This window comes from Ovis aries, chromosome 15, assembly GCF_016772045.2.
Source record: "Ovis aries strain OAR_USU_Benz2616 breed Rambouillet chromosome 15, ARS-UI_Ramb_v3.0, whole genome shotgun sequence".
NCBI classification, from domain to species: Eukaryota; Metazoa; Chordata; class Mammalia; order Artiodactyla; family Bovidae; genus Ovis; species Ovis aries.
This window is the reverse complement of record NC_056068.1, coordinates 15503862-15527177: the sequence shown is the minus strand read 5'-3', so window position 1 is coordinate 15527177 and position 23316 is coordinate 15503862. Positions and strand designations below refer to the sequence as shown.

Sequence of the window (23316 nt, the reverse complement as noted above, 5' to 3'; positions counted from 1 at the left end):
AGAATCTGCCTACAGTGCAGATGTAGGTTCCATCCGTGGGTTGGGAAGATCCTCTGGAGGAGGGCATGGCAACCCACTCCAGTATTCTTGCCTAGAGAACCCCATGGACAGAGGAGCCTGACAGGCTATAGTCCATAGGGTCGCAATGGGTTGGACATGGCTGAAGCAACTGAGGACACATGCGTATATCAATCTTAAGGATATTTTTGAATGGTTATGACCTTTGGATATGGCAATTGCATGATTCATATCTATTTTTTTTACACCTTCCCATTTTTAGTCCTAAAATCAAAATACAAATATTGAGGTTTTTATCATATGCTTTGTTCTAAGGCAATAGTAAAATTATTACAAAGAAAAAGAACCAGTTTCTGTATGAAAAACTAAAGCAGAGTATTGAATTAAAACTTGATGCTTCTGTCCCTTGGAAAGTGTAATCATTTTAGTTCAGCATCTTGAACAGGATGACAGCTAGAGCATAAATGTAAATTTCTAGATTCCCTGTGAACCTTTGTGAATTTCCTCAAGAAGTGCTTTTCTGAACACTCTTGGAGCCTTTATCGGTTCATGAAATTCTAGGATTTATAGGAGCTACCTGAGTGTTCATTTCATCTGAATATGGAATTTTAAAATTATACCATATGATTAGATTTAAGAACACGTAAAATCTGGATCTATAAATTTAGAAACATTTTCATTCATCCTAAGTCCTTATTGGTCCCTCAATATTTTGTCCCATGACAGATGTTGATAGCCTGCTAGTATAGTCCCATACTTAAGTGACATATTTCAAGGGTATTACTATCATTGAAGATCATCTTGTCCTTCCATGTACAGGCAGATTCTTAATCACTGGACCACCAGGGAAGTCCCAGACTTTTGTACAGTTTTACCTGAGGCAAGAAACACTTCAGTGAAGTATCTCATCACTTGTGAAAGGGTGCATTTCTCTTTGTTTCCATCCCTAACCCTACATTCTTGGTTCAGCCTGAAAGCCATTAAAACTACACTTTCACTATAGAAAATACATAAATGCCTGCTAATGAACTGGCCTCTTCTAATTCCTCACCCTTCTGAAAAATCCTCGACCATTGATTCTACTGGCTGATCTATTCATTCTTTTATTCCAAAAAAAATCTCTCCTGAGCCTTGCTTGGTCTAAGGAGCTTTACATTTAGTTAGGCACCTGGTATAAAGACCCATTCATGCATTCACTATACTGTTAGCATGTGGTTCCGGATTATTAGAGCTCTAGGGCTTTCTCTAGGCCTTTTAAAAATGAAATCAGATTTCCTGTCTAAACTGTCACGGTTTTCTTCTCTCTTTCCACACTTACTTTCCCTATGGTCTGTTCTCTATCCTTTGCTTTCTTTTCCTCTGCTCCTCTGTTGTTTTTTGTTTTTTTTTTTTTTAATGAACTTTTGAGAGGCTTCTTTCTGAAATCCATGAACTCAAAGTGGGCAATGTGCAACATGCATGCGTCCTCAGTCGTGTCTGACTCTTTGTGACCACATGGACCATAGCCTTCCAGGCTCTTCTGTCCATGGTGTTCTCCAGGTAAGAATACTGGAGTGGGTTGCCATTTCCTACTCCAGGGGATCTTCCTGACCCAGGGATCAAACACATGTCTCCTGCATCTCCTGCATTGCAGGTAGATTCCTTACTGCTGAGTCATGGGGGAATCCCCAAGATGGGCAGGACACTTTATTAGTAGGCTTTTGGGCATCCATGAACTCCTATAAATGGGTACATGATATGCCTTGCTGTGGTATTCAAATACGTGACATTTTCTTGGGAGAATATCTGTAACTTTCATCAGACTCTCAAAGTAGGTTGTGATCTGTTTTCCTGTACCTCCCCTTCCCCCCAAAAGGTCAAGAACCCTATTCCTGAATTCTCTTTGGATTGAATCTTTGAACCTTGAGTCCGGTTTTGATTCTCAATTAAGAAATCTGAGACCGGAGAGGTGTGTTGCTTTTCTGGGATTAGCAAAATACAGAGGAAAAAACCTTCCAAACCTAACCCGATGATTAGATTATCACTCCCATCACTAACAGCTGCAGCTTTGTTTTTGGTAGAGCTTGTGAAGTTTTGACGGCTTTAGCAGAGCCACATTCTGTGCATTGGAGGATAAGCTATAGAGTCCATTTTAAGTACTTCTTTTTCCAGGTCACGGAGTTGTCAAGTGAAACCCAAAGAGGCAAGACTATAAAGATGACTATCACTCTGACGAGAGAGCTGCCGGCAAGTTCTCCTGTGTGCATCCAGGTCTTCAATATCATCTTCAAAAAGTAAAGTGCCTCCAATGTGAATTTAATTTAGGCCAATGATGCCTTTCCGCGTAGAGCCTGGGTATTAAAAGTATTTGCAATTTTGTAGGTGGTGTGCCAGCAGCAATGTCCTCTTCAGGGCAGTTTTCTGTGTACTTCTGTGTATTGCTGCAGTAATACTCACCACAGCCCATCACAGCCTTGAACTGGCACCTCTGTCATTATTCAGTATCATCTGTGTTGAGACAAGGGCCTCAAGGGTTGTGATGTCTCGGGGACCAGGGCAGGTGCCTTTGCCCTTTTCCTGTACCCGCTCCCAGCCTCCATCCCCAGACTTAAAAACTGGGTCAGTAAACTGAAGGAGTGGCTTTTCTCCTGGCTGATTTGTTTTAGGTGTGAAAGGTCATCACCATCTGCTTTCAATGCTTTCAGACCCCTTCCTTTCCCCACTTGTCCCTGGGGACAGAGGAAGGGTGTCACTAAGCTTTTCAGTGTTCTTCAGACTGACCTGAGGATCACTTGCTTCAGCGTCAGCTTGGGTGTTAGGTGCAACTTGACAAAATGCAGGTTCCCTAGCCCCTCACTGGACCTAGTGAACACAATTTTGTGAGTGGGGCCTGAAAAATCCATATTTTTGGCAAGCTTCCCAGATGGGAGCTCAGAAGCTTGAGAACCCCTGTTTTCCATGCTGTTGGTGTGGATCACTAGGGTGATATGTTAAAAACCTAAGATTTTAGCCCTTTGCTCTGGACAGGATGAGAGGAGTTTGGGTTTACTGAGTAGAACACATAGACGAATTTCCATCACACAGATACACTGATTCCTAATTCTAGTCAGAAGTCTAGGCAAGTGTCTTCTGATCTTATCTGGGTCTCAGCTCAGCACTGTAAAAAACGCTCTTCAGAATCCATTTTTGCATGTGCCGCCCTGATTATTTTAAGTCAGCTGACATTTGGAAGGTGCTTTGCAGTGATAGAGCTCTTTCTCTGGCACTAGAGTTTCCTTGATCTTTACTCAGTTGCCCTGAGGCAGGTATGATTAAACTCCCCATTTTACAGATAAGGAGGCTGAGGCTCAGGTGACTGTGGGTAGCCAAAAAGCACACAACTGAAACCTGTTTTCAGACTCTTCCGTTTCCCCAATGCACAGGGCAGCTTCAGATAGTAATGTGTCTCGTTCCAAAAGCAGCCAGAGTCAGTCGCTGAAGAGGCAGCCTTGTCATTTGGTAGCAGTGAAGAGCTGGAATAGACTCATTAGAAACAAACTCCTCAGGAATGTAAATTGGTGCAGATACTGCGGAGAACAGTATGGAGGTTCCTTAAAAAACTAAAAATAGACTACTGTATGATCTGGCGATCCCACTTCTGGTATATACCTAGTAAGAACTCTTAATTCAAAAAGATAACGTGCACCTCAGTGTTCATAGCAGCACTATTTACAATAGCCAAGACATGGAAGCAATGTAAATGTCCATCAGCAGATGAATGGATAAAGAAGATATGTACATGTATGCAATGGAATACTATTCAGTCTTAAAAAGAATGAAATAATGCCATTTGCAGCAATATGGATGGACCTAGAGATGATCATACTCATTGAAGTAAGCCAGAGAAAGACAAATATCATATGATATCACCTGTATGTAGCATTTAAAAAATGATGTCAATGAACTTATTTACAAAACAGAAATAGGCTCACAGACAGAAAATAAACTTATGGTTACCCAAGGGGATGGGGAGTTAGAGGTAAATTAGGAATTTGGGATTAACATATACACAATACCGTATATAAAATAAGCAACTAGGACCTACTGAATAGCACAGGGAACTGTATTCAATATCTTGTAATAACCTATAAGGGGAAAGTATCCGAAAAGGAATATACATGTATAACTGAATCACTTTGTTGTACACTGAAACCAATACAACATTGTAAATTAATTACCTGTACAAAAAGAAAGAAAGAAAGAGGAAACGGCTTCCTCATTTCAAAATAAGAACGGGGCCAGAAGAGCCTGTGGACATGGCTTTTCTCGCCTCAGCCACGGCAACCAGAATATTACCGTCGCAGTCATATCTGCTAAGGGACCACTTCCTTTTGCAGTTAAACCCAGAAGAATAGAACTATTTTCAATTGTGTCATTCCCAAATATGGAGTGATAGTTCTTGTATATACCCTCATAGGTATATACAGTAGCTAACCTTTCAGCATTATAACAATAAGAGTTCTGGGCTTTTCTACTAGTTTTTATTTCAGCGTGGGTAACAAACTTAGAAGTATACTGTTATAGACAGATGTTTAACACAGATTTAAAATATATATACTTTCAGGATCTTAAAAAAGTTATCCATGTACCAAATTGGACGGAACTTCTATAAGCCTTCTGAGCCAGTGGAAATTCCCCAGCACAAGTAGGTTTATTTATGTTTTCTGTTACTCTGAAATTGTTATAATGTGAGCAGTATCATTTATGATGCAATATTATACCATTATGCCTCCTCTGAGAGACTCCGTGGTAAGAAAAGTCATGGATTTTTTTAATTTTCAAGTTTTTTTTTAATAGAATGGTGAATGTCAAAAGGTAGCAGTCTGTTTTCTTATATTATTGTGCTAGATCATTATCATAAATCCTAGAATTTAGAAACTGAGCTTCCTGTGTGTGACAGTAATCATGAGAGCAAAATAAACTCTCTTATGTTATGCCTCATAACTTGGGCTCTGTTTTCTGGCTGACAGAAAGTTAACACAGGCAGGGTGGTAGGTAGGAAATTATTGGGTGAAAAGATGTCAGATACCCAAGCCAACTAAGCTGCCCTAGTGAATGATAGAACCATTAGGAACTCTTGCAGAATCTTCATCCTAAACTAGGGAGTAGAGACTGCAGCGAAGGTGGTCTTGAGCTTTCCAAAACACGTGGTTGAGCCCAAAACAGAGGCAACCAGTGACCCAAAGGGAGAAATACAGATGTTTCCACTTAATGACATTTTGGCTTTACAATGGTGTGAAAGCGATACACCGTCAACAGAAACCACACTTGGAATTGCGGATTTTGGCCTTTTCCGGGGCTAGCGATACGTGGTATGGTACTATCTGGTGATGATGGTTAGCTGCCACAGCCACAGCACCCAGGCAGCCACCCAATCCCGAGGCTAAACGATTGATACGCTCACAACCCTTCTGAACCCATACAACCATTCTGTTTTTCACTTTTAGTACAGTATTCAGTAAATGACACAAAATATCCAACACCTGATTGTAAAATAGGCCTTGTGTTAGATCATTTCATCCAACTGTTGGCTAATGTAAGTGTTCTGAGCACACAAGGTTGGCGATGCTCTGATGTTCAGTAGGTTACTGAAGAAAAGGTTGGGTGTATTAAATGCATTTTCAACTGAGGATATTTCAACTTATGATGGGTTTGTGAAGATAAAAACCCATTGTCGAGGAAGGTCTGTATATAAAGATAGATGGATGCAGGGTGTTTGGCTTCTGCCAGGTGGAGGAAAAGGGCAGGGTGTCTGTGTGCTGGTTCAGTGGGTCAGACTGTTCTGTATAAAGCATCTAATCATTCACCCTGTCACTTATATCTCCACCTGGATTAGAAATTCTTGGGTCCAGTGTTGTGACGAGCTGTCGTTGGTACTGTTACCAACCAGGATTCTTTGTCTCCTTAATCAATAGAAATTGATCGGAGACCAGACAGAAAATTCAGGCAAGGCTTTATCAGGGACCCTGCTGCAACAGGGAGGAACAAGAACAAATAATAGGTTCCCTTGCTCACTTACTCACTGAGGGGAGCAGCTGATTGCTTATGTGGGGTGAAAGTAGGGATATGTCCAGAGGTCAGGCCAGAGGGTTGGCGTAGGTGGTTTGCCCATCCCTTTGGTGGTGTTGAGTGTAGTGGGCATGCACAGTACCCTGATTTTGCTCCCAGCTCTTCAGAAGAGGCAGTTGGCTTTCTGGTACATTTTTGTATCTTATTGTCCATAATTTGCCTCAACTGTGCATGCATCCAGTTACTTTTAGTCCATGATAGTTTCGCTGCATTTTGTTGCTCGAGGAGATGTTTGTCCAGGTGCCAGAATTGCAGCAAAAGGCCCCAGATCCCAGCTTCTCTCAGTGCTAGTGCATATGCTGGTCCTGAAGCTGATATTTGGGGCTTCCCTGGTGGTTCAGATGGTAAAGAATCTGCCTGCAACGCAGGACACCGGGGTTTGATCCCTGGGTTGGGAATATCCCTTGGAGAAGGGAATGGTTATTCACTCCAGTACTCTTGCATTAGTATCACAGTCAATGAAGTCCACAAAAATATCAACTGAAATGATTAAAAAAATAATTGTTCTTTCTTGCCAGCTCCTGTAACTTTTTCTTATTCAAGACTTCAGACTATGATGTTCATAAATATGGAAAGGAGATGTAGCCACTGCTGCAGTTTCTCCTGTGTGTCCATATGCGACGTCACTTAGATTATTTCTTTCTCACTGTGAAGCCTCGTCACTGTCTTCGCCATTGAATCAGTGTGCTTTTTTGAACCTAGATGTTTGCATGCTGGGACAGATCCCTCCATAAACACTTCAGTCTTAACAGCTATGCTCTCAGCCAGGGGCGATTTTGCTCCCCAGGGGACATTTGAAAATATCTGGAGATATTTTTGGTTGTCACAGCATGGGAGTTGCTGCTGGCATCTAGTGGGTAGAGGGCCAGGGGTATGCTACACATTCTGCAATGCCCAGGCTTTCCCGGTGGCTCTGGTAAAGAATCTGCCTGTGAAGTAGGAGACGAAAGAGATGCAGGTTTGGATCAAACCCAGGGATCCTAGGTCAGGAAGATCCTCTAGGGGAGGAAATGGCAACTCACCTGGAGAACCTGGTGAGCTAGAGTCTATGGAGTCGCAAAGAGTCAGACATGACTGAGCACACCACACCACACCATACCCCCCCCCCACACACACACACACACACACACACAGTAGAGTCCACACAGACACACTGAGCACACACACACACACACACACACACACACACACACACACACTACCTGGAGAACCTGGTGAGCTAGAGTCTATGGAGTCACAAAGAGTCAGACATGACAGCACACCACACCACACCACACACACACACACACACACACACACACACACACACACACTACCTGGAGAACCTGGTGAGCTAGAGTCTATGGAGTCACAAAGAGTCAGACATGACAGCACACCACACCACACCACACACACACACACACACACACACACACACACACACACTCACACTGCAGTTCACAGAACAGCCCCTAGCAAAGAATTATACAGTTAAAAGAAACAAAGCTCTAAAGAAATGTATTTTATCCTAAATATATGTTTAAATTTTACCCTTATTTGCTTCCCTTGTGTCTCAGCTGGTAAAGAATCTGCCTGCAATGCGGGAGGCCTGGGTTCGATCCCTGGGTTGGGAAGATCCCTTGGAGAAGGGATAAGCTACCCACTCCAGTATTCTGGCCTGGAGAATTCCACATGGGGTTGCAAAGAGTCAGACATGACTGAGTGACTTGCACTTCATTTCACTTCATATGTTTAAAGACACTCCAGCTGGAAATAGCTGAAGTGTTAAGTCAGCCGCTGAAAGAAATCAGATTTAAAGAAAAATTGTTTCATAAAATTGAGAGAATTAGAATATAAAGTCACCATTTTAAAACATTTATTGTTATCCTGATATAACATTTAAAATATTTATTTTAAAATTTTTATTTATTAAAAATATTTTATTTTTTTTGAAGATTGTCCCTTTGGCCTGGGTTCGCCATTTCTGTATCACATTTTGAAAGCAAACTCCTGTTGAGTGCTGATGTGAGTTACAAAATACTCCGGAACGAGACAGTTCTGGAGTTCATGACAGATCTCTGCCGCAAAAGTAGCGTGTCCTGCTTTACCCAAACGTGTGAGAAACAGCTGATTGGGCTCATTGTCCTGACAAGGTAAAAGCCTGCCTTTAAATAGACTTTCCTCTCGAGAATGCATTATGTATGCCACGTAGGACGAGGAAGAGCTGCGGGCACTGGCTGGAGCCCAGATCTGATGAGTCTGCTCCCTGCTGTCAGTTGCCTAGAGCTGAGGCTCCCTGGAGGGGTGTGCTGGGCGCCCGCCGTCTCTCCTGGTCCTTCCTTACCTCCTCCAATACCCTCCCCTCACCCCCAGTGGTCTGCACTTTGCTGCTCCAGCCCCTCTGCCTGGGTCCCCTGCCTCTATTTCTGCCTTTTAGATTTCTGCTCCCACAGAGTCCACTCGAAGGTCCACTCAGCTGGAATTCATTTCTCTGCTCTATGCTGCTCCGGAAACCCAGTGCTTATCATCACCTCTTTAGGGCCCTTTTATTTCATTTTATTACATCACCGTGTAACTGAGCAGGACCCTGTGGGGCCTTCCCGGGCAGACCCCTGCCCCATATCCTCTGCTTTAGCTCCTCTCTGAAGTACCCACATAGCAGAGTCTGATGCACTTTCCTTCACCACAACCTGCTGTCAGGAGACTGGCTTTACTGTGCTGGGCAAGCTGACCCAAATTTGGTTCGGTAGCAACAAGACAGAGCATCAGGTCTGCGTCTCATTTTCACTGTAAAGTTATGAGGTCCTTTTGGTTGAGGACTTTCAAGCCTCTCGCTGTGTCTGTGTATAATTTGCCCGCAGTGCCTATTGAAGCAAATGAAACATGGACAGTTAGGTGACTTCCTGAGGAACAAAAGTCCACTCTACGCTGCTGCCAGCCCATGGACACTTTATACGGAAGACCCTCTCGCCTTCTCCTAGTCTAGGTTGCAATTTCCACTTGAAGTTGTTTTCCTGGGTTGTAGAGCAGAAGTTGTTTTCCTGGTTGAGTTCCCTTTATCCTCTTGTCATGAGCTCTGTGAATTAGCTTACCACACTATTTCCAAGTCAGCTTGCAAGGTACTGAGAGCCTAGGAGAAAAGTGACAAGGAGGTTTCTGTCCCACGCCTGGGTTGGCATGAGAAGATGTTCCAGGCCACATGGTACCTGATGAAGGGGAGAAAGAGCTTAGAAAGATCTTAGCTGACCTGTTTTGCAGTTTTGCCCAGGGCCAGCCTTAGATGGAAGATGAGTCAGGCTGCCAGAATAGCATGGTTCATCAGCTTCCTTAGGATTTTTTTTTATGAGAAAAACTAGCTGGGAGTTCAAAAATTCTGAGTTGAAAACAGAAGCTGACAGGAAGGTTTGGAGCCATACTTCAGCTTTTGAACATTTAAGCATGATTTACCTGAAGCTACAGTGTCTCCTGGGCGTGCCTCAGTTGGCTCAGCTGGTAAAAAACCTGCCTGCCAATGTAAAAGATACAGGAGATGCCAGTTCAGTCCCTGGGTTGAGAAGATCCCCTGTAGAAGAAAATGGCAACCCACTCCAGTATTCTTGCCTGGAAAATCCCATGGACAGAGGAGCCTGGCGGGCTGCAGTTCATGGGGTCACAAAGAGGACCGAGTGCACGCGCGCGCACACACGCACACGCGCGTGCACACACACACACACACAGTGTCTCTCAGTGAGAAAAGCAGATGGTGGGCCAGCGATTATTCCTTTGGTTTTGTTGCGATATGGGGGTCCTCTCATAAACAGAAGAGTTCATCAACGCTCTTAGATAAAAGCTATCTTTTTTTTTAAGTGACTATTCTTGAGTTATTATCTTTCATAATATCTGAAATTCTGGAAGATAACACTTTGAATTAAAGTGTAGTGAATTAGCCACTTACCTGGTAGGATTTCAGAGAGGAACTTAAAAGATTTCTTGTATTTGCCAGATACAATAATAAAACCTATCGCATTGATGACATCGACTGGTCGGTGAAACCCACACACACCTTCCGGAAGCGGGACGGCGCTGAGATCACCTACGTGGATTACTACAAGCAGGTAGCACTTGTTTCTTCCTTCAGCCTCATCTCCCCCCTGCCTCGCTCGGGGAAGGGCTATGGTCTGACTCCTGCCCGCCTCTTGAGCCGCATCGCATACCATCCTGTTTTCTTGGAAGGTTCTACTGTGCTTATGGTTCATAGTTCCTCAAGCCCATCGCTCCCCTGTGCATTTTCTCACACCCCACTTCCTCGTCCTTGACACCATTCACAGTTGGCCAATTACTGAACACCCTTCAAAACTCAGCTCAGCAGTCAACTCTTTTTTTTAATAAGATTTTTCTTATGTGGACCATTTTTAAAGTCTTTATTGAATTCGTTACACTATCGCATCTGTTCTGAGTTCTTGGCTCTGAAGCGTGTGGGATCTTACCTCCCTGACCAGGGATCCAACCTACACTCCCTGCTTTGGCAGGTGAAGTCTTAACCACTGGACTGCGGGGGAAATTCCCCTAGCAGTCAAGGGAGCCCTAGGACTTTCTCCCCCAGGTCCCCTCTGTACTTAACTTGTTGCAGTTATCACAGGCAGGATATGAATGGTCCGACTCTCCCTCTTCAACTTTGAGCTCTTGATTTCTGGACACCCAGGGCTAGCATCTAGTAGATGCTCAAACACTTACTGATGAAATCTCGTGCTGACTCTGGGAGCTGGGTTCACAGTGATGAGAATTTCCCCATCCCCACTGTCCAACTTCAGTCCCTTTCAGAGGCACCTTCTCTTTATTGCATAGTCAGTCATATTTCTGTCTCCAAAATCTCACCACTGTTTTACAAACAGGAAGAGAAAGCAAATGTGTTGACCTTTCTACACTTTCAAGAAAAATGATTTCCTTTTCCTCCTTAGCTTATTTCTTTAGAAGGTTCTCTAAACTAGCTCCAAGCACCTCTTCCATTCTTCCTTCAGGAAGCCTCAGCAATCTGGTATCCAGTTCTGCTGCTATGGAACTAGCTCTCCAAGGTCAAAGTCAGCTACTGACCTTATTCGAAGGAGCTTTTGGTGGCTCTGGACGCTAGTGACAGCTCCTGTGGGCTGAACTCCTCTTCCTTGGGCCCACGGCACATCCCTGGTGGTTCCCTGCCGGGTTTCAGGTGGTTTCTTCTCAGCCTCCTTCAACATTTTACCCCTTAACTTCCCCCAAACATGAAATTCTGTACCTCACCACGGCCCCTTTGCAGAGGATCTTTTCTCCATATTCTGAGATAGCTTCCAATATAGTATTTTTGTCTTGCCGTCCTTCCTAAATTATATCCTCCTCTCCATTTTCTGGCTGCATTTGCATGAGTATCCTGCAGGCATCTCAAACGAACAAAACTCAGACTGAATTCATTGTCTTTCCCACGCCTGTCTCTCCTTGGGAATTCTGCGTCTCAGGAAATCATTTTGTATCCTTCTTTGTCTTCGCCCTGTCCACCTCATTCAGTTGTCCTTACAGAACACATATAGCTTTGGGCATTTGGCAAAGCTTTTTGTGCAGAAAAGTGTTCTCCATTAGTGTTTATTAAATACAGAGTTTGTTAAACATTTGGGATTTTTCCTGCATGGTTAAATTCATTTTTCTTTGATGTGTTTGAGAACCTGTGACATTCTGAAAAGGGAATCATGATAAAAATCCTTCTCACTTTCTTTGTAATGAGTTGTGATTCCCTGCATATCTATTGTAATTAGGGAGAAAGTAAAAGAAAATGGCACCAGTTTCTAGAATGCTTTCCTCTTTGTCTCAGGAAAGGAATGATAAATTACCATATAGTCTACTCTCAAAGTGGAAGACATCCTTTTTTTCACTTCAGCCATAATGTTTTAATTTTTTCTATTATTTTTTGTGTTTTAATTTTTTTTGGTGTTGGTTTTTGCCAGTATTTGTTTGTAGATTTTTTAATGACCATTCTGACTGGTGTGAGGTGATAACCTCATTGTAGTTTTGATTTGCATTTCTTTAATAATTGGTGATTTTGAGCATCATTTTATGTGTTTATTTTCCATCTGTATGTATTCTTTGGAGAAATGTCTGTTTAGGTCTTCTGCTCATTTTTGATTGGGCTGTTTGTTTCCTTGATATAGAGCTGTATGAGCTGCTTATATATTTTAGAGATTACGCCTTTGTCAGTTGTATCATTTGCAATTATTTCTCCCATTCTGAGGGTTGTCTTTTAATCTTGTTTATTGTTTTCTTTGCTGTTCAAAGGTTTTTAAGTTTAGTTAGGTCCTATTTGTTTGTTTTTATTTCCATTACTCTAGTAGGTGGGTCAAAGAGGATCTCACTGTCATGTATGTCAAAGAGTGTATTGCCTATATTTTCCTCCAAAAGCTTTCTGGCTTTACAGTTAAGTCTTTAATCTATTTTGAGTTTATTTTTGTATATGGTGTTAGGAAGTTAGTTTCATTCTTTTACATTTAGCTTTCCAGCTTTCCCAGCACCACTTATTGAAGAGGCTGTCTTTTCTCCATGATATATTCTTGCCTTCTTTGTCAAAGATAAGGTGCCCATAGGTGCATAGGTTTATCTCCCGGCTTTCTACCTTGTTTCATTGGTCTGTATTTCTGTTTCTGTGCCAGTACCATACTGTCTTGATGACTGTAGCTTTGTGTATCGTCTTAAGTTGGAAAGGTTGATTCCTCCAGTTCCATTTTTCTTTCTCAAGATTGCTTTGGCTATTGGGGTCTTTTGTGTTTCCATACAAACTGTGAAGTTTTTTGTTCTAGTTCTGTGAAAAATGCCATTGGTAGTTTCATAGGGATTGCACTGAACCTGTAGATTGCTTTGGGTTGTATGGCCATTTGCACAATATTGATTCTTCCAGTCCAAGATCATGGCATATCTCTCCATCTTTGTGTTGTCTTTGGTTTCTTTCATCAGTGTCTTATAGTTTTCTGCAGGTTTTTTGTCTCCTTAGGTCGGTTTATTCATGGGTATTTTTGTTGTTGTTGCTGTTGCAGTGGTGAATGGGGTTATTTCCTTAATGTCTCTTTCTGGTTTTTCATTGTCAGTGTATAGGAATGCAAGCGATGTCTGTGTATTGATTTTATAGCCTGTAATTTTACTGGAAGACATCTTGATATTGACCTTTATACTTCTCTATTTCATCTTATCACAAAAATTATTGCCAAATGCTAAGAAAATTAGGGCATGAGAGACAGTAAAATTCACCTGATTACACAGCATAGTGGGTAGAATTCTTAACCATACTCCAGGTAAATAGTAGAATACCCTCTTCTTGGAATATGTCCCAGTTTCGCTTGAGCTGTTCCCAGAACTTATAATACTTATGCATTTTCTTCAAGGTGCTGTCTTGGATTCTGCCTCCTTCATGAAGCGTTCCTTGATTTACCAGCCATAAATTGTTTTCACTACCTTGCTCCCTATTCCTTGTGAGGGACCCAGCCTTGAGCGGTGTAACAAGCAGAGGCTCCCAAGTCTTAAGTGATAAATCCTGGTTTAGCTAATTTTCCGTTACATGACCTTGGGAAGTTATTTAATTTCTAATGATGTTTCCTCATCAGTGAAGAAGATGGTAATAGTATTTGACTCACAGTCCCGTTGTTAAGAGCTTCCCAGGTGGCTAAGTGGTAAAAAAAAAAAAAAATCCGCCGGCCAATGTAGGAGTTGCAGGTTCGATCCCTGGGTCAGGAAGATCCTCTGGAGAGCACATGGCAACCCACTCCGGTATTCTTGCTTGGATAATCCCATGGACAGAGGAGCCTGGCAGGCTGAAGTCCATAGAGTTGCAGAGTCAGACATGACAGAGCACGCAACAGTCACACTCTGTTAAGAGTAAGTGAGGAAAGGGTATTATTTACCAAAGAGAAATAGACTCACAAACATAGAAAACAAACTTATGGTTATGAAAGGAGAAGTGGGGGATAAAACAAGAGTTTGGGATTAACATATACACTACTACTGTTAATATATATGTAGTAGGTATCCAACAAGGACCTACTATATAGCACATGGAAGTCTACTAAATATTTTTATATTTAGTATTAAAAAAAAAAGCCATACTAAATAACCTATAAGGGAAAAAATCTGGAAAGAATATCTATCTAAAACTCCATCACTTTGCTGTACAACAACATGACCTTGTAAATCAATTATAGTTTAATTTAAAAAAACACAGTACTGATCTATTAAAAAAAAGACTAAATGATGAAAAATATAAGTGCTTAGCGTTGATGTATTATTTGTGCTTCTGATCTACCTTGCTTTGTAGATAATGTAGTTATGTGTAAAGGTAGGGACTGTGCCTCTTTTTTATTTGTATTCCCTTCAGTCCCTGGAATATAGCAAGCACAAGATGTGAATTAATGAAGTCATGTATAAAAACTCTTTCTACCAATGCTTCTCCAAGCTTTTCAGCCATAGCATTGTTGTAATCACCACTTTAAATTGCTGTTTCCTGAATTGTTTTTTATTTTAATGACTTAAAGTCTTTATTGAAGAGAGAAGCCCTCACTGCTGACTTCCTGCATTGTAATTATTGATGTCAGCATCACGTGGTCCCCAGGCATTTTGTAAATTATAATTCCAATTGTTCTGTCATCAGTGTTGAGTAAGCTATACTGGTGTTAATGGAAACTTTGCCTTTGGAAGGTAAATGAACTCATGGCAAGGTGAGAATGTTGAAATTCAAGTTTATGAAGGGAAAGGGGGTGGGGAAGGAACTAATGATGGCCGAGGACTTATTATAAACCAGACACCGAGCTAGTGGTTTACATGGGACATGTCTGGCCTCTTGTTCTCCTCATTTCATGGAGGAGGAAAGGTAAGCCCCTTCCCCAGCGTCACGGTACAAGTAGATAGACTATCTGTGCACCAGATTTACATTTGTCAGAGTTCAAAGCTACTTCCCTGTAACATCATACTGTCTTGGAAAGTAAGGACAGTGATGCTCTTTGGGAAAGTCTGAGGTTGACTCAGTATGACCGTTGCCTCCGACTTGTGTATGATATTTGCACAATGCACACAGGTGCCAGAGCCAGTTAGTTGCACATGGGTCAGCTGGCCTCAGGCTCTAGCGGCAGTGCTGCGCTGGTCATGGTACTGTGGATTTCATCCAGCTTATGACTCTGGATGAAACTCAGAAGAGAGCAATAAAATGACTGGGAAAAAAAATGGTATTGAATTATAAGAGATAATAATTAAAATCATGAAGCTGGCTCTGAGATGTAAGAGATAAGTCCCAGGAAGGGAGTAGAAATGAGTAGGTTACCGTGGGGACTTTTTTTTCTCTTCTATTGAAAAGATTTTCTTATCTATTCATTTGTTGCTTATAAGCAAGGATGCTCATTGTATAGTATATATCCATATTAACTTTTCCCTCATTAATCTTGCATTCTGTAGCAATATGATATTACCTTATATGACCTGAACCAGCCAGTTCTTGTTAGTCTGTTGAAAAACAAGAAAAATGACAACTCTGAGGCTCAGATGGCCCACCTGATTCCCGAACTCTGCTTTCTAACGGGTAATGTTTGTATTTTATTCTCTCTCAAGTTCTTGTGACACTTTGCAATGCGCAAAACCTCCTTAAGTTAGATGAGTGCCAGAGCTCTAATTTAACCCAGGGAGGATGACTCTTAGGTAATCTATTTGATCACAGAGGAAGTGGGAGGGTAGAGTGCCCTTTGGAAATTGGTCAACACCGTGAAGGTTATCTATTTCTTTTATCTCGTGTATTCCATTTGTTACTTTGACGTTAAATTGGTTGCTAGATGTTTTCCTAAAACTAAGCTATCTTCCCCCTGTTTCACTAGGCTAGGTGTTGCCAGTGCAGATGTGAGACACCCAGGTTCAGTCCCTGGATCAGGAAAATCCCCTGGAGGAGGGCATAGCAGCCCACTCCAGTATTCATGCTTGGAGAGTCCCATGGACAGAGGAGCCTGAAGGGCTTCGGTCCCTGGGGTCGCAAAGAGTTGAACATGACTAAAGCGACTTATCACGCATGCAGGCTAGGAAATCGTGTGATTTAACTTTCTTCAGGTGTATTCTTTGAGAGGTGCCAAAATACTATTTATTTTCTTTTTGCATGAGCTCCAGAAGGTAATCTTCACTCTACACTAGAATTTAAAAAAAAAAAAAAAGACTATCTAAGATTCTTTTAATCATGTTCATCTGATTACCAGGGTGAGACTAAGATGGGAGGACTTTGTACATTTTACACTTATGGTGCTCGAATGAGTTTGAGGTGCATGCGTTTATCCTGCAATTAGAGAAGTTAATAAGGATACCCTCATTGCAGAAAGGGATGAGCGTTCATAGTGATCCTCTGGCCTGTCACATCTGCATAGTCCTCTTGGTGGTCTCTAGCCACACTGGCCACTGAGCACTTGACGCATGGCTAGGGCGACTGAGGGATTGGATGGAGCAGTGCCGGAAGTGTAAAAATACAGACTAGACGTCTAGGACGTAGTGTGAAACAAAAGAGAAACTATCTGATTAACTCACTTTTTATATTGGTTACGTGTTGAAATGATAATATTTTGGATATACTGAGTTAAATAATATATACTGTTTGAATAATTGCATCTGTTTCTTTCTGGCTCTTTTTAAACGTGACTACTAGAAAACATTTTAAATGAAAAGGTGGCTTGCATTGCTGTCAGATGGTGAATCTGATTCAGTTTAAGTTCAGAGTTTTATTACTCTGTGCCTAAGATGGGCTGGATTACAGTGAGGACTGTTCATTTTTCACTTTGTTTTCGTTCACAACGTATAGGGATGCCTGGCCAGGCGACCTCTGATTTCCAGCTGATGAAGGCTGTGGCTAAAGAAACTCGTCTCGATCCTTTGGTAAGGCAGCAGCACCTGGCCAGGCTTGCGGATGACTTCCAGAGGTATGGGGACATCTCCACATCCAGATGCTCCACAAAATCTCTTTATTGATGTTTGTTATCAAGAATCATATCTTACCTATACTGAGCACCTAGCATGTGCCAGGCAGTGTGGTGACACTGTCTGTGTATTACCATATTTAACCTTTTCATTACCCCTACGAAATAGCTAGGTTAGTCCTACATTTTGTCAATCAGGAAACCATGACTTTAAAAGATTTCAGAGTTTGCTCAAGGTCCAGAATTTGTATTTGAAGCCTGACCTATTTGGCTCAGGGGCTTCTTCGGTGAGTCAATAGTAAAGAATCCACCTGTAGTGCAGGAGATGCAGGAGACTCAGGTTCAATCCCTGGGTCGGAAAGATCCCCTGGAGGAGGGCATGGCAACCCAGTATTCTTGCCTGGAGAATCCTGTGGACAGAGGAGCCTGGCAGGCTATAGTCAATAGGGTCACAAAGAGTCAGACATGACTGAAGTGACTGAGTACATATGCAGGCACTGTTTGGCTCAACGGCCCATTTTGTTTACTGGAGGGCCACACTGGGAGCCTTTCCATCCCTTGGAGTCCCCCATGGGTGCAGTCCTCTCTATAATTCCTTGGAGCAGAGAAAAATGGTGAATAGAAATAAAAGTCAGGAACCCTAAAAAAATCAGTCTCTGAATAATTAACATGATTTTATCTCTAATGAGTACAATTTTTAGATAGTAAGCATTTTTAATGCTTAAGACTCAACTCTGTCAACAGAAACAAGGATGCTCGTTTTGAGCTGGAGACCTGGGGGCTGCATTTTGGATGCCAGATGTCTCTGACTGGCCGCATTGCACCTGCAGAAAAAATAATAATGCAAGACCACATAGTAAGTTCTGTGATTTTATTTTCATTTAAAAGTATTTTCTTGAATGTATGTCAGTTTGATCATAAGTCAGAGTGGGATTATAATATAATGTTCATATGCTTTTTCCGTGGCCTCTTCCCAGGTGGTACTAGTAGTAAAGAACCCACCTGCCAATGCAGGAGACGTTAAGAGATGTGGGTTCCATCCCTGGGTTGGGAAGATCCCCTGGAGGAAGTCATGGAAACCCCCTCCAGTATTCTTGCCTGGAGAATGCCATGGACAGAAGAGCCTGGCGGGCTACAGTCCATAGGGTCGCAAAGCACTGGACATGACTGAACTGACTTAGCACAGTATATTTCCCCACCCTCCCTTTGTCCTAAACCCCAAGACCCTCTGTTTTCCTTTTTAAGGTGCGACAAGTATTTAGTGGCACCCAGCAGATTTAGGTTAGTGTGATATGGTGGCACATTTACAGATGCATTAGAAGACTTCCCTGGTCATCCTTTGGTTAAGAATCCACCTGCCAAGGCAGGGGACGCAGGTTCGATCGCTGGTCCAGGGAGATTCCACATGCTGTGAAGCAGCTAAGGCCACATACTGCAATTACTGAAGCCCATGTGCTGTAGAGCCAGTTCTCTGCAACAAGAGAAGCTTCCTCAATGAGAAGCCCCACACTGCAATGAAGAGTAGACCCCGCTTGCCACCGCAAGAGAAAATCCGCACACGGCAGCGATGACCCAGTGCAGCCAAAAATAAATAAATAAAAGATGCATTAGAAAATGGTACTTCACGCCATTGCAATCAAAAGTTATAACCTATTATTGGGTGTTGTTGTACTCTTATATCGCTTCAAAAATTTGTGGAACCTGAAAACGTTGTTTTAACTGGTGGAGGCTAATTCCAGTAGACTGTGTTTCCTGATACCAGAGTTCTTTATCTTCCCCAAATAGAATGCTGCTCATTTGGCATAAACATGAAGAAATTCTCCCACAGCTCACCTGGCCATAGCAGTTAGGCAGAGAGGCATTCTGAAACCTGGAGAGACAAATCATTGCCTCTCTGGGGTTTCCACTGGAAAAAAAAAATATGAACCAATGATATGCAAAAATTGTACATCCTCTGTTTTGCCCGTTTTAAAAGTGAGTTACGTTTCATTTCATTTTTAGAGGTGTTCTTCTTGCCCTTATTTGATGGCAGGGAAGTCAGCATATTGAAATTAATGATTGAGCAGCAAATGGTTTTTTTTGGCAGGATGGGGTTTCTTTTTTTTCATTATTGCTTTCTGATAATCTATTCAAATAACCAAAATCCTTGTTGGAGAAGCTAAGGAAAAATGCTTTAAACACAAAACAGTGTCAAGTCCTAAAATGTACACCCCCATTAAGATCTTGGTCAGGAGTCAGTAAAAAGAAGCTCAGTTTTAGTTCTACACGTGAAGTGAGATGTGAAATATTTTAAATGGTCTGTTTCATCATCTGTAGGTAATCATACTTGTTAGAGTTTTGTTTGCATATTTTGGCCCAGAATCAGATCTCCATAGGAGTACTGTGTGCTCAGTCATGTCCGACTCTTTGCAGCCCCATGGACTTCAGCCTCCCTGGCTCCTCTGTCCGTGGGATTTCCCAGGCAACAATACTGGAGTGGGCTTCCATTTCCTGCTCCAGAGATCCTCCTACTCCAGGGATCGAACCCGCATCTCTTTCATCTCTTGCATTGGCAGGTGGATTATTTACCACTAGCATCACCTGGGAATCCCCCCTTCACAGAAGGGGCACTAAAGTGGAGAACCCGCCCCCTAGAGGTGGTATTGGGTAGGTTAGAACTGTCTGTGTCAGCGACTTCTCAGCTGAACTGCTTGTTTAAAACTGGATTTAAGAAACTGGTGCTTCCCTGATAGATCAGTTGGTAAAGAATCTGCCTGCAATGCAGGAGACCCCGGTCCAATTCCTGGGTCACAAAGATCCCCTGGAGAAGGGATAGACTACCCACTCCAATATTCTCTGGCTTCCCTTGTGGCTCAGCTGGTAAAGAATGCGCCTGAAATGCGGGAGACCTGGGTTTGATACCTGGGTTGGGAAGATCCCCTGGAGAAGGGAAGGGTACCCTGCCGGGGTCCAGCCCTGGTGGATCCAGGGAATTCGAAGGGTGGACGGTGTTGGCGTGAGAAAAACTTATTTGTTTATTAATATAAGATTAGAGTAAGAAACAATAGTGTAGTAGGAGAATTAAGTGGAGGAAGAGGGCTGATTAACTTGGGTTACATGGAAAACCAGTAAAGTTCCAGACAAGGAGCTTGCACCGTCTACGTTAGGCCGCCGGTGCCCGTTTGAATATCGGAGAGTGCCCCGCCTTGGGCTCTCTCTCTTACGGATCTTATAAGATCCAGGGCAAGTAAGTAGACATAGTGAGCCTCCACGCCCTAGATGGGAATTCAGCCTGAAATTAGAGTAAAGAGGAGACACGGGGGAACCAGTCCAGCGACTGGCTCTCTTTCTATTGTCCTTCAAGGCCTTTTATACTTTTGATTATACATAGAGATCAATGGGTAATACAAATTATGTAGTGTTCGCAGCCCAGACTCTTTCTGTATATCTTTTTGTATACAAAAGGTCTCAGGTGATTTACATTATCTTCTGGCCAAGAGGCTTGTTACCACTTTTTAGCTCTCTTCCTTAATGAATGTTAATTTTGTTTCCCCTGAAGTGTTTTTCTTTAATCTGCATCTCCTTAAAGCATTAAAGTTACATCTCTATAGAACAAAGGTGCAGTGGGTTATAACAAAGAAGGTACTTAATTCAAAGATCTAATGTTGGTAATACCAGATCTACTACTTGTTTTTCTATATACCAACTATATCTAAAAATAAAGGATATGAAAATTTGGCAGCAAGTATTGACTCAACAAATGAAACTTTTAATCAGTCCTATTTTAAAGATTTTGACTCCTCAGAAGCCCCTACATTCCTAGGATGTTTTAAGCTTCCTATGCCTCCTGCGGTCAGGAGGCCTCAAACAATCACACGCGCAGCTGTACGAGTCCTGCAGGCAGGCTAGAAAGCCATCAGAGGGGATTTTGGATTGAAACACTCTTTCAAATGCAGAAGACTAAAGCCCTGAATTAACTTTTTCCAGAGAATGCCAGAAGAGTGGAAAAGCAGAGCACAAAAACCGGCAGATTTTTGTTGGGGTACATGCTTAGGAATTTCCAGAGGGGCCCCTGAAGTCTGAGCACGCCTTGCGTATGTCAGCTTCCTTCCTCATGACCTTGTCATGGGCGGGATTCCTCACACTGGCTCCCGGCAGTACCCATTCCAGTATTTTGGTCTGGAGAATTCCATGGACAGTATAGTTCAGTTCAGTTCAGTCACTCAGTCATGTCTGACTCTTTGTGACCCCATGGACTAGAGCACACCAGTCTTCCCTGTCCATCACCAACTCCCGGAGCTTGTTCAAACTCATGTCCATCAGGTCGGTGATGCCATCCAACCATCTCATCCTCTGTCGTCCCCTTCTCCTCCCGCCTTTCATCTTTCCCGGCATCAGGGTCTTTTACACTGAGTCAGTTCTTCACATCAGGTGGCCAGAGTACTGGAGTTTCAGCTTCAGCATCAGTCCTTCCAATGAACACCCAGGACTGATCTCCTTTAGGATGAACTGGTTGGATCTCCTTGCAGTCCAAGGACTCTCAAGAGTCTTCTCCAACACCACAGTTCAAAAGCATCAATTCTTCGGCGCTCAGCTTTCTTCACAGTCCAACTCTCACATCCATACATGACCACTGGAAAAACCATAGCTTTGTGTAGATGGACCTTTGTTGGCAAAGTAATGTCTGCTTTTTAATAAGCTGTCTAGGTTGGTCATAGCTTTTCTTCCAAGGAGCAAGTGTCTTTTAATTTCATGACTGCAATCACCATCTGCAGTGATTTTGGAGCCCCCCAAAATAAAGTCTGTCACTGTTTCCATTGTTTCCCCATCTATTTCCCATGAAGTGATGGGACCAGATGCCATGATCTTAATTTTCTGAATGTTGAGTTTTAAGCCAACTTTTTCACTCTCCTCTTTCACTTCCATCAAGAGTCTCTTCAGTTCCACTTCACTTTCTGCCATGAGAGTGGTGTCATCTGCATGTCTGAGGTTATTTCTCCCGGCAATCTTGATTCCAGCTTGTGCTTCATCCAGCTTGCATTTCACATGATGTACTCTGCATATAAGTTAAATAAGCAGGGTGACAATATACAGCCTTGATGTTCTCCTTTCCCAGTTTGGAACCAGTCTGTTGTTCCATGTCCAGTTCTAACTGTTGCTTCCTGACCTGCATACAGATTTCTCAGGAGGCAGGTATGGTGTTCTGGTATTCCCATCTCGTTCAGAATTTTCCACAGTTTATTGTGATCCACACAGTCAAAGGCTTTGGCAGTCAGTACAGCAGAAATAGATGTTTTTCCGGAATTCTCTTGCTTTTTTGATGATCCAGCAGATGTTGGCAATTTGATCTCTGGTTCCTCTGCCTTTTCTAAAACCAGCTTGAACATCTGAAAGTCCATGGTTCATATACTGTTGAAGCCTGGCTTGGAGAATCTTGAGCATTACTTTGCTAGCATGTGAGATGAGTACGGTCGTGTGGTAGTTTGACGATTCTTTGGCATTGCCTTTTTTTGGGATTGGAATGAAAACTAACCTTTTCTAGTCCTGTGGCCACTGCTGAGTTTTCCAAATTTGCTGGCATATTGAGTGCAGCACTTTATAGCATCATCTTTCAGGATTTGAAATAGCTCAGCTGGAATTCCATCACCTCCACTAGCTTTGTTTGTAGTGATGCTTCCTAAAGCCCACTTGACCTCACATTCCAGGATGTCTGGCTCTAGGTGAGTGATCACACCATCATGTTTATCTGGGTCATAAAGACCTGTTTTATATAGTCTTCTGTGTATTCTTGCCACCTCTTCTTAATATCTTCTGCTGTTAGATCCATACCATCTCTGTCCTTTATTGTGCTCATCTTTGCATGAAATGTTCCCTTGGTATCTCTAATTTTCTTGAGGAGATCTCTAGTCTTCCCATTCTATTGTTTTCCTCTATTTCTTTGCACTGATCACTGAGGAAGGCTCTCTTATCTCTCCTTGCTGTTCTTTGGAACTCTGCATTCAAATGGGTATATCTTTCCTTTTCTGCTTTGCCTTTAGCTTCTCTTCTTTGCTCAGCTATTTGTAAGCCCTTGTCAGACAACCGTTTGCCTTTTTCTTGGGGATTGTCTTGGTCACTGCCTCTTGCGCAATGTCGTGAACCTCCATCCATAGTTCTTCAGGCACTCTGTCTATCAGATCTAATCCCCTGAATCTATTTCTCACTTCCACTGTATAATCATAAGGGATTTGATTTAGGTCATACCTGAATGGTCTAGCGGTTTTCCCTACTTTCTTCAATTTAAGTCTGAATTTGGTAATAAGGAGTTCATGATCTGAGCCACAGTCAGCTCCTG

The 23316-nt window shown here is 42.5% G+C and overlaps 1 protein-coding gene across 1 annotated transcript in view; it reads left to right on the top strand.

The window, feature by feature from the left end:
* PIWIL4 (piwi like RNA-mediated gene silencing 4) overlaps positions 1-23316 on the top strand; it is a 55231-nt gene that overhangs the window by 9738 nt on the left and 22177 nt on the right. The window contains exons 5-11 of the mRNA XM_042232874.2: positions 2170-2291; positions 4601-4681; positions 8040-8237; positions 10067-10178; positions 15514-15637; positions 16889-17006; positions 17748-17859. Coding sequence (XP_042088808.1) covers positions 2170-2291; positions 4601-4681; positions 8040-8237; positions 10067-10178; positions 15514-15637; positions 16889-17006; positions 17748-17859 — 867 coding nt within the window. The remainder of the gene's footprint in view (positions 1-2169; positions 2292-4600; positions 4682-8039; positions 8238-10066; positions 10179-15513; positions 15638-16888; positions 17007-17747; positions 17860-23316) is intronic.